Genomic DNA, 10,592 nt, shown 5'->3' on the forward strand with positions numbered 1-10,592 from the left:
GACGCCGCAGAGGAGCTGCGGCAGCGACCTGATCCTGACTCCCACCCTCAACCCCCCGGAGCAGGGGCGAAGGCATGCGAAACCTGCCACTGCAGGAGGTCGGCAGAGACCCGCCGAGGTGCCTGGTGGGTGTACCCGGCCAGAAAAAGGTTTGTTCGATTGCTTCTGCGGGAAAGCTGTCTCGTATCTAAGGTTTAGCTCGGTATGACTTCCTCTGTGTTTCGCTTGCAACTCTTCCAGGGTCTGGGAAAAGCAGCCAGTGTGTGTTCACGGGTGTAAAAAACGTTGGTAACAGTACTGGTTTTCCCCCAGATGTTCGGGATTTTTTCTTAAAAAAAGTTTGGATGGAGGGTTTTTTTAATGCTAAAATGTGTCTGTACCATAGTTGATTTCTCTTGCCCTTTCTTTACCTTAGAGGAACCCCTCCCATGGTATTTTCTCCCTTTCTTGCTCAGTCTGGCTTTAACTGCTCCCTCTGTTCTCTTTGTGAATGGGATTGACCCTTTGCAACATCAACAGAGAACTACACTTTATAAGTTAAGAAAATCAAAACAAACAATTACTTTAACTACTCCTACAGTCAGTACAGAAAGGAGAAAGGTTGGTGGAAGAACTGTCTGGGGTTTGAAGTCCTGGGTCGTTTCCCTGGGCACTCCGGTCTGATGACTTTTCCAGTGCATCTCCTGTGTCTGACTAGTTGGCGTTATGTGAACTTGGGGGCACTGTGCCCCCTCCTGTAAAGGTACTGTGGCTGATACAGGCGGGTAGGAATGGCCTTCCTTCTGGTTCATGTGCATCTGTAAAGGTAACAGAGATATTTTAAAGAGGAAGATGTCCTGCGGTAGTGCTCTGTTATTCTCATGCTATGATCACCCAGAGCGGGAGACCCAATGAAATACCGGCTGGTTTATCAGAAGGGTTATGCTTCATTGCTACATGTATTCCTGTGTGAAGTACAGTACTGATGAATCTCCTGTACTAAACTTTTATCCAGTTTTGGGTGGGGGTTAAGACCTACTTAGTTTGTCTGTGTTCATTTTAAGACATAATTGCAGAAAACTAGGCTAACTGCTCAGCCTGTCTTACCTGGCCACTAGCATGGGCAGCTGTATGCTGTTTTCACTGGGAGGGTTTATCAAGTGGTTCTCAAAAGAACTTGCAGTTGTGGGGGTGGCAGTGCCCTCGTTTTATGGTTAGGTAAGAAAAAGTCTTCCTAAGTTGTCGTGCTGCAACATAAAACCACTTGTTACTCTTAGTATTTCTGTTGGATACAATAAAAATGAGATTAAACCATTATTATGGTGAGTGGAAAAAAGGAAACATTGCACCCATTTTTAAAAACGGTGGAAAGGAGGACCCTGGGAACTACTGACCTGTCAGCCTCACCTCTGTGCCTGGGAAGATCATGGAACAGATCCTCCTGGAAGCTATGCTGAGGCACATGGAGGACAGGGAGGTGATTAGAGATAGCCAGCATGGCTTCAAGGGCAAGTCCTGCCTGACCAACCTAGTGGCCTTCTATGATGGAGTGACTACATCAGTGGACATGGGAAGAGCTACGGATGTCATCTATCTGAACTTCTGCAAGGCCTTTGACACGATCCCACACAACATCCCTCTCTCTAAACTGGAGAGGTATGGATTTGATGGATGGACTGTCCGGTGGATGAGGAATTGGTTGGATGGTCACATCCAGAGGGTAGTGGTCAACGGCTCAATGTCCAGATGGAGATTGGTGACAAGTGGTGTCCTGCAGGGGTCTGTACTGGGACCGGTACTGTTTAATATCTTCATCAGTGACATAGACAGTGGGATCAAATGCATGCTCAGCAAGTTTGGAGATGACACCAAGCTGAGTGGTGCAGTTGACACCTCAGTGGGCTGCATCAAAAGCAGTGTGGCCAGCAGGTCGAGGGAGGTGATTCTGCTCTGCTCTGGTGAGCCCCCCCCGGCAGTGCTGCGTCCAGCTCTGGAGCCCTCAGCACAGGAAAGACATGGACCTGTTGGAGCGGGTCCAGATGAGGCCACAAAAATGGTCAGAGGGATGGAACTACTATGAAAAAAGGCTGAGAGAGCTGGGGTGGTTCAACCTGGAGAAGAGAAGGCTTCGGGGAGACCTTATTGCAGCCTTTCAGTACTTAAAGGGGGCTTATGAGAAAGGTGGGGACAGACTTTTTAGCAGGGCTTGTTCTGACAGGACAAGGGGGAATGGTTTTAAACTAAAAGGGGGTAGATTCAGACTAGATATAAGGAAGAAATTTTTTACAATGAGGGTGTTGAAACACTGGCACAGGTTGCCCAGAGAGGTGGTAGATGCCCCATCCCTGGGAACATTCAAGGTCAGGTTGGACGGGGCTCTGAGCAACCTGATCTAGTTGAAGATGTCCCTGCTCATTGCGGGAGGTTTGGACTAGATGACCTTTAAAGGTCCCTTCCAACGCAAACTATTCTCTGATTCTATGATTTTTGTAAAAAGTGAAAGCTCCTAAAGTTTTACTTCCTTTTTAACAACAGATTTCCAAAAGATATATTTTTGCCCTTGCATCATCACATCACAAATTGATAATGACTTTTGATCAAATATCAAAAGGGGTTAGTATTGGTGCTACTTGTTAGACCTTAATACTATGAAACACACCCCATTTGTATGCACCTCCAAGCTCCTCTTGATTCCTGTGGGTTGGGTTGCATCCAGACATGCATACATACACCTGAGGGTGTTTCTCGCATGCAGCTGAGGCAATAACAGCTAACCCCCTGATGAAAAGGGAAGGGTCGTATTGCCCATCCATCTTGGGAACGAAAAGAAAGCATATTGTTTTATAGTGCAGTTTAGTATCTTATGAAGTATGTACTTTGCTTCCCCTGCCCCCGACGTGAAAATGTTTTCCTTCCCCAAATTCCAAGATTTTTTGTATTACTATTTTCCAGAATTATTTTCTACTCGGATTCCTGAGAACCAAAACACGAAAGCACTAGCCGTAGACCCTCTTGTATTGGAATCTCCTCAGAAGTTCTTCTTGCGAGTAAAGCGGAAATTGCAGCAGCAACAAAAAGGTATTTGGTATTGCTCTTAAAAACACTTCAAAAACTTCCTTTGACTTCAGGGTTTCTGTTCTTGCTTATAATCTCTTGTGTGCTTTGGCAGAGTATCATTCTTCTTTCTTTGTAGTCTGCATGCAGTGGAAAATGGAAGAAGAAACCTGCAAATCTGCCTTTTTAAACCTGGAGATGGCATTAGACTTATGGTTTAGGGCTGTGGGCTTCTCACCTTGAAGCTTGCCATCATTAGTCCGTTTGAGTGCACTATCTCTTCTGACAACGAAAGCCATGTACCTTGAGGCTCCTGATGTGGTTGAGAGTTCTTTAGAGACTAGGTGTAACACTTTGCCATTTGAATGTGAAACTTGGTGGCAAAATCCTAAACCTCTTATTTGCTGGCTCTTTGTTTTGCGCCCCCCCCCCCCGCCTTAGCTTTTAATACATAAAGAGAAAAGGCTTAGTTCCGTGACAAATTCTCTTGTATTTGTTTTTTTTCCATATTGTTACTTGATAGCAACTCTGTATATGCTTCTGTCCTATAATTCAGTTTTGAAAATGCAGATGAAGAAAATGATGCATGCCAAAGTCTTAGTAGTGTTCAACTTCAAAACGGAACTTAATTTATCTGAAAACTCAAACCCCAATGGTTGTAGCTCCCAGCATAGCGGCAGCATGGCTAGAAGTTGCTTAGGGAGATGGTTTAGTGGGCATGGTAGTGTTGGGTTGATGGTTGGACTTGATGATCTTAGAGGTCTTTTCCAACCTTAATGATTCCATGATTCTATGATTCTAAGTCCAGATCTTGAAGTCTGGAAAGATGAAAATATTTGAGATGTTGGTTTTTGTGAAAACAGATTTTTTTTTTTTTTTTTTTTCTTTCTCTCTGCAAGGAGGATTCATTAAAGAGAAGATAGGAAGAATGGTAAAGATATACTATTAATAGATATGGTGTGCATTAGCTTGGTTTTGGGGGAAAGTGGGATATCTGTAAGTCTTTAACAGCAGGGGTATTGATCTGGTGGTGAGGAAAAGCTAGTCCGAACAAATTCAAAGAGTGGCTTCCTGTTAATATTAACAATTGCAATAGGCAGTGCTTTCACAATTGTTGTAATGCTAATCAACACAACCTCCTCTTATTAAAAGTGGAGCTAACTTTATGAATGTCTCTTTATTAGTTCTCAAATGTCACTAATTTCTTTGTTATTATCTTTTTTTTTTTTTAATGGGCAGATCCAACACCTTCAAACCCAGTGAAGCAGAACATTCCTCTTTCCACAACTACAGAAAAGCCATTAGTCAAATCTGCTTTTGCTGAGCAGCTCAGGAATGATCCTACAGAGTATGTGGCCACTGATAAAGAGTATGTGGCCACTGATAAAGATGATGAGGATAATTTCCTTATGGAATCAATGGATGCTGATGATGAAATGTCTCAAAATACAGTGACTAATTCTGCGAATTTAAACTCCGCCCCTTTTAAAAATGGGGATCAGTCAGGAGAAAGGTGGGGAAATGGAGAAGCAAAACATACTGAACTTCATCAAGACAGAAGAGAGTTGCAGCCAAGTAACAAGGAAGCTGCTCATGGAGGAGAAAAGATACTGGAGACTAATTCTCAAAAGCCCTCACAATGCTTATGTAGTATTATGCTCTCTTCTCCCAAAGTCCACATTCCAAGGAAGCAAAAGCCGAAAGAAGGCTGTAAGGTCCCTTTGGATAAACCTCAAACAGAGCAAGTTGCTGGCAAAGCAGACAAAGAGGTGGGAGAACTTAATACTTTAGGGCAACTGATACATTCCTGTGGGCTGCTTGTAGCTCATAGTTGCGACTTATTTATTTTTTTTCTTGTCAAAAGTAATGAGCGCTCAGAATGAACTATTATTTTATTAGATTGTACTGGTAAATGCTTTCCCATCAAAAGGATTTATTTTTTACCCATAATCCAAGGTGACAATGTTCAGGGTTTTTTTTGTTGGGGTTTGTTGTTTTTTGGTTTTTTGTTTGTTTTGTTTTTTTTTTTTTAATAAAAGAAGGCCTTTTGGTTTAGTATTCACAAGCCACAGTATGGGCTGAAAGAGTTCTCTACCTGAAGGAGCCTCCTACGTCATCTCTTTAATATGTTAATTGCCATGTGTTTGTATGATGGACATGAAACAAATCACTGGCCAATCCAGCTCTTGGCTGTCTGCACAAAGCCAAGGAGGAGAGATCTTTCCTAGCTGTAGGCTAGGGATGGTTCTAAAGTTAACTGAATCTGTACAGTTGATAGTGAGGTAGAAGCCTTGGCTTTCCTACAGAATATCTAAACCTCTGCTGAATTAAGTGGGACAAGAATCTTTTCCTAGGAGACTAGCCTGCAGATCTTATTTTCAGTTCAATACATGCTTGGCAGTATTTACAACTTTCTGAATAAATCTCGAGGAAAGCAGTGTATTTTGAAGCGTGCCGCCCTCCTCAGTGATTAGCCTAGGAAACTGGTGGAAGCGTACCTTCCCAAAGGTTGAGTTTCCTTTGTTCCCTGGAGATATCTGTAGGATTGCAGTCCTCTTCAAATTACGAAAGTTAATTGTTTCCTTCTCCCTCGGTGTTGTCAAGCATGTTTGATATGTTTTCCTATATTAAAAAAAAAAAAGTTACCTTTATGATGAGCTTTGATTTAGATAAGGAACAGATATCCATTAATATTAAAGATTTCTAGCTGAGTAGAAGATGCTGAAAGAGATGTTATTGGACGCCACAGATCTGAGCATAGAGTAGGTGCTGGCTCTACGTGTCAGGTAACTTTCCTCAGTCAGGGTTAAACCATTGATAAGATCTTTAGTAAAGTCAAGGCTGATGGTCAAAAGGTGAACATCATTAAAGAAAAGATCTGTAGTTTATTAACTGAGGTTGTGAGTTTCACAGTGATAGTTTCAGATGTTAAAAAATTATTCTCCGAGAAGCTTTTTTTAAAACAAAGTCGTATGTTTCACACGTAGTTTTCCAAACTGCAACTCAAGTGCAACTGGCTTGCTGGCTATTTAATGCAAAATGAAGGTACTGCAGCTCTATGTGTGTCAGTAGTTTGCAATATCAGATATAGCCATTTTAATACTGTCTAAATTTTAGCAATAACGTAGCTAATAAATACAATTTTATTTTTTCATGGATAACTTTTTTCTGAACAGTAACAAAGGACAGATGACAAAGTGTAAGAGGTATGGCATAGTGTTGGTATTTTTTGTGAGGAGGTTTTTGGATTTGCTGGAGGTCTTGGCCAATGACCTTGTCTTCTGAAAGTCAACATGAAACTACTCAAAGTTTCTATAATTTAAATTCCTGTCTTCACTTGTGCATTAGATTCCAGCTTGATTATGCTTCAACATTTATGTGTATAATGGTTGTTTTCAGTTTTTTCTGGTCTGGAGGATGGTGCCTAAATATCTTCTCAAGCCATACAGCTAATTTCTGTTTTGCTAATGCCTTGGTGATGTTGCATAGCTTAGTCTAATTTAAAAATGACTTTCTTTTTTTGTAACAGAAAAATGTCTGCCTAACCAGTTGGAGAATTAAAGTGATGGATGGTAACACTGCAATATGTGTTGAAGGAAAACGGAAGTAAGAAAAAGTTTTCTGATTTAAATGCAATGTAAAACATGTTGGTGGGCTTTCAGCACCTGAGCTGGAAAGGCTATACCATCTTTGCCTGGCTGAATAGCTGTAGCTTTGAGACTTGTATTCTTGGAATATCTTGGTAACTGTTGGAAGCAGTTCCACACACTTTTGCCGCTTTCCTCCCCAGCCACAGGGAACACGGTCCTTTGCTTGCATCCTAACCCTTGAGACAGTGCTTAAAGCTCTTACCATTTTTTTTAAACATAGTTATCTATCTTCTGACTAAGCATGCCGAACCCGTTTGCTTCAGAGCCTGCAGAACGGCAGAGCTGGTGCAGGGGGGGCTGAGGGATTGCACGGCTGGAGGCTGAGGAACGGTGGGGGAGAAGGAACCGTGGTTGTCCTGGCTTAGGTTGGCTTAGATGGTCATGGGAGCTGCACCTTGACGGAACTTACTCTTGGCCTTTGGTAAATACAAAGTGATGTTATAGTTTATACTTCTTTATCAAGGAAGAGGTGAATTCCTTCATGTGTGCAAGAGGCAGAGTGCCTACATACAGGAAACTAATGGTTAAATAATTATTTCAAAGTCCAGTCCTGAGTCGATGAAAGAGCTTAAGAGGAATAAAGACAAATGTGTTTGTTGGGTAGATCCCCCAAACCGGTGCTGACTAGAGGTCTTATGAGCTTCTACTTCATTTCACAAAAATTCTGTTTTGTGGCTGCTTTAAGTCAAACTTGGTGCAGACTGCCATCAGCCATACGTTCCTGCCATATCATTTGTGACGGCACTATTACTCCTACATCTCTATGGTGAACCATGGCAGCAGCTGATCCACCTGAAAACTGACTCTGCGTTCTCTGCGGTTTTTTTTGTTATGTTTTTGGTCAGATTGTATTCAAATAGCTATAAGATCAGGAAAACAAGTGTCAGAACAAAGGAGTGATTTAGCTTGCAACAAAGTTGTTTGAAGACATTGTGAGAGTATACCCTAGGAGAAGAGTGTTCTACTATTTCTGTAGTTAGTAACTACTTAACATATAGTTACTTATCTACTGAAAACTCAGAACCTCACTCAACAGCAATAGCACTGTGAAAGGAAATAATTCAGTATGCTTACTGAGAGATGTCAGGAGGCTACATATTCCGTGGTAGGATTTGTAGTAGGAATTGACATTTGTTTCATGGCTGTATGGTAACAACTGATCCTCTCACTTTGCACCCTTCACTACTAGCAAGATGTTCTCTTTTCATTTGTGTTGGTGTGTATCTGATACGTGTTGCTTACACATAATATATTTTGATTTGCTTTATAGACCCTCTGAATTGACTGCTGTTAATATTTTGTGACAAGTTATGCAGTTGAATGTTTTCATTGTCGTCTTGGGTTTCAGTCCTTAATACCGTTCTGTAGTTTGGTCTGTTGGTTACTGTTGTAAAAGTATATTTAAAAAAAAAAAACCCGACACCAAAAAACCAAACCAAACCAAAACCCCAACACTCTGTGTAGATTTTCTACTTTAATGCTTGGGTCTGTTTTTTCTTTCTCATGGAGAAGTCCCTTAATAATTTCTTAACAACTCCCAATTTTTGCACATATTAGGGCTCCTTCTTCAATTGTTCTTGTCTTGAAATAGGAAGGTCAGAAATAAATACAATAATCCTGGGGAAAATATACATTTGACCTGTACAATGGTAGTTTTGTAACTTGCATAATGGTATCACTGCAATAATGAGCTGGATGGAGCCCGTTAGTCCATCTTGCTTCTGCAGCCTAATGTCAAGCTAATATTCTGTGACTAACGTTTGCAGTAGTTGACACATTCGTTTTGTCTCTTGCCCAAGTATTAGACAAGGCCAGAACTGTTTCTCTTCCCAGCTAAGAAAAGAAAACCTAGCACATCCTGCCAGGTTCTATATCGCTCATAAAATATGTAACACTGCCAGTCTTGTATGGAATATCAATATTGTAGTTTTAAATTCCTTCGGTGAAAACAATGTTTTATTTCTGTCCTTCATGTTATCTGTCTTTTCTTAGAGATATGAAAGATCTGTCTTGGCATAGTAATACGATTGTGGAACGCATAGCACACAACCAAGTTAAAACATCATCTGGCAGTATCTACTTGCTACAGGGAAATATAGATTCAACTTCAATGAGAAAAGAAGGTAAGAAGATGATTCTTAATGTAACGTTACAAACTGAGAAGGGCTTTAGATTTATGATTGAACATACTGCTGAAGAAAACCTTTTATCTTATCCTGCTAATTGGGCCTGGTGGGTGTTCAGCACATGCTGGAAAGTGACTCCAGCATCAGATTTCTAATTACTATCTAATGTTCATTGTAGCTGGCATTTTTAGGGTGCTGCAGTTACAGAGAGGGCTCTCGGAGCATGAAGTTGGCTAATGGGTACATTCTTTTAAAGAAATTGGTTTTTGTTAAGATTGCCTTTATGTAATTTTGGTCAATGTTTTGGCATTTAAATACTTCTAAGACTTTCAAATGGGGATTGTTTATACACTACGGAAATTACTCTGGTGTTCGCATTCTATCTGAGACTTAGTATTCAGTGATTAACCACTAGCTCTGCAATGCCACGTGGCATTTCTGGAGACAGACTAGTTACGGTGTCAGTGCTTTATCATTTAATAAACTGAACCATCTTTAGGGTCTAAGCGGTATGTTATACCAAATCCAGCAAAACTTCCTGCTTTGGATTGTTTTGAAGCATGTGGAATTTTAAAGGAGATTTAATTTACACACAAAGTTAAAGTTAGGCTAGGCTTTATTCTATTTTTTTTGCTTCACGTGCATCCTCTGTCATGTTCACTAGTAAATGAACTGCCATGTTAGTGCTTACAGGCAGCTCTAGGAACGTAAAGATCATCTGTGGCATAGATGTAACAAATGCTTGCCTTAATAGAGATTGCCTTGTGTGCATGATCACACTCTTTTTAAAGGAACATATATGCACTCTTTGCTCTCTCAGGCCCAGCACAAGGCATCCAAAGATGTGTCTATGGCTTTAATTTTTTTCTTCTCATTTGCAGTGTTGGGATGCATTCTGATAAATACCTGACTTGGCTGCTCTCTGACTTGAATTTTTTTATTAGTTCCTCTGCTAAATACTTATATTTGTTTTTATTTTAATATTCTGAGAAGGAAAAGTGACAGCAAGAGACTTCTGAGCAGAGTGGCTCAAGTACTAGAGGTTTCCTAAGCCTAAGAATTAATGGACTGTGCTGGGTCAATTCCTCTGATCTTCAGATTTAGCCCTTACGGAAAAAGGTCCTTCCTTCTCAGCTTCCCCCTCGCCTCCCAACATCCCCCAACACACAAAAAAAAAATCATAGGCTCGGTGTGGAAAATACCCTGGAAATACCCCGAACAGATTCACTGTTGACATATGAATGAAAAGAAAAGTTAAAGACAAGCTCATGGAAAATACCCTGGAAATACCCTGAACAGATTCACTGTTGACAAATGAATGAAAAGAAAAGTTAAAGACAAGCTAATGTAGGTAGAGAGGAGAAATGCCACATCTGAAGTCTAACCTGAGGATTTCTCTAAGCCGGTGGTACTGGCAGCCAGGAACGGCTGGCACTGTCAGCAGTGGCACCATCCGTTTGTGAACAACGCTGCAACAGTGCAGAACTACTTGCCTGTGGAAAATACTTGACTGATGTGTACTGATACTCCAAGTGACTCTTCAAAGCACTGAAATTGTTAATGAAATGTGTTGCAGTAAGAGCACTGGTTTGGCACTTACCTACTTCTGCCCTGTTATCAAAAGTGGTTATTAGCAATCCGGGACTCCAAGTGTGCCACCAAACCTATCCCCTGGTCACTGTTGATGAAGCTGTGCAAAGGACAGTACAGGCTATTTAATTGCACAGGCTGTGTTCCTGGAAAGGTGTTTTCTGTGGTCGGTGTCCCAGCAGCCCCACAGCAG

General features: G+C 41.2%; 1 protein-coding gene across 1 annotated transcript in view; it reads left to right on the forward strand.

Annotated features, from left to right (window-relative positions):
* The first annotated feature begins 74 nt into the window (after nucleotides 1-74).
* MIS18BP1 (MIS18 binding protein 1) overlaps nucleotides 75-10,592 on the forward strand; it is a 26,803-nt gene continuing 16,285 nt past the window's right edge. Inside the window, exons 1-6 of the mRNA XM_009579169.1 lie at nucleotides 75-149; nucleotides 698-764; nucleotides 2,932-3,057; nucleotides 4,273-4,802; nucleotides 6,563-6,639; nucleotides 8,676-8,806. Of these exons, the coding sequence (XP_009577464.1) occupies nucleotides 75-149; nucleotides 698-764; nucleotides 2,932-3,057; nucleotides 4,273-4,802; nucleotides 6,563-6,639; nucleotides 8,676-8,806 (1,006 nt within the window). The remainder of the gene's footprint in view (nucleotides 150-697; nucleotides 765-2,931; nucleotides 3,058-4,272; nucleotides 4,803-6,562; nucleotides 6,640-8,675; nucleotides 8,807-10,592) is intronic.

Source organism: Fulmarus glacialis, unplaced genomic scaffold (genome assembly GCF_000690835.1).
Source record: "Fulmarus glacialis isolate BGI_N327 unplaced genomic scaffold, ASM69083v1 scaffold5016, whole genome shotgun sequence".
In the NCBI taxonomy this organism is placed as follows: Eukaryota; Metazoa; Chordata; class Aves; order Procellariiformes; family Procellariidae; genus Fulmarus; species Fulmarus glacialis.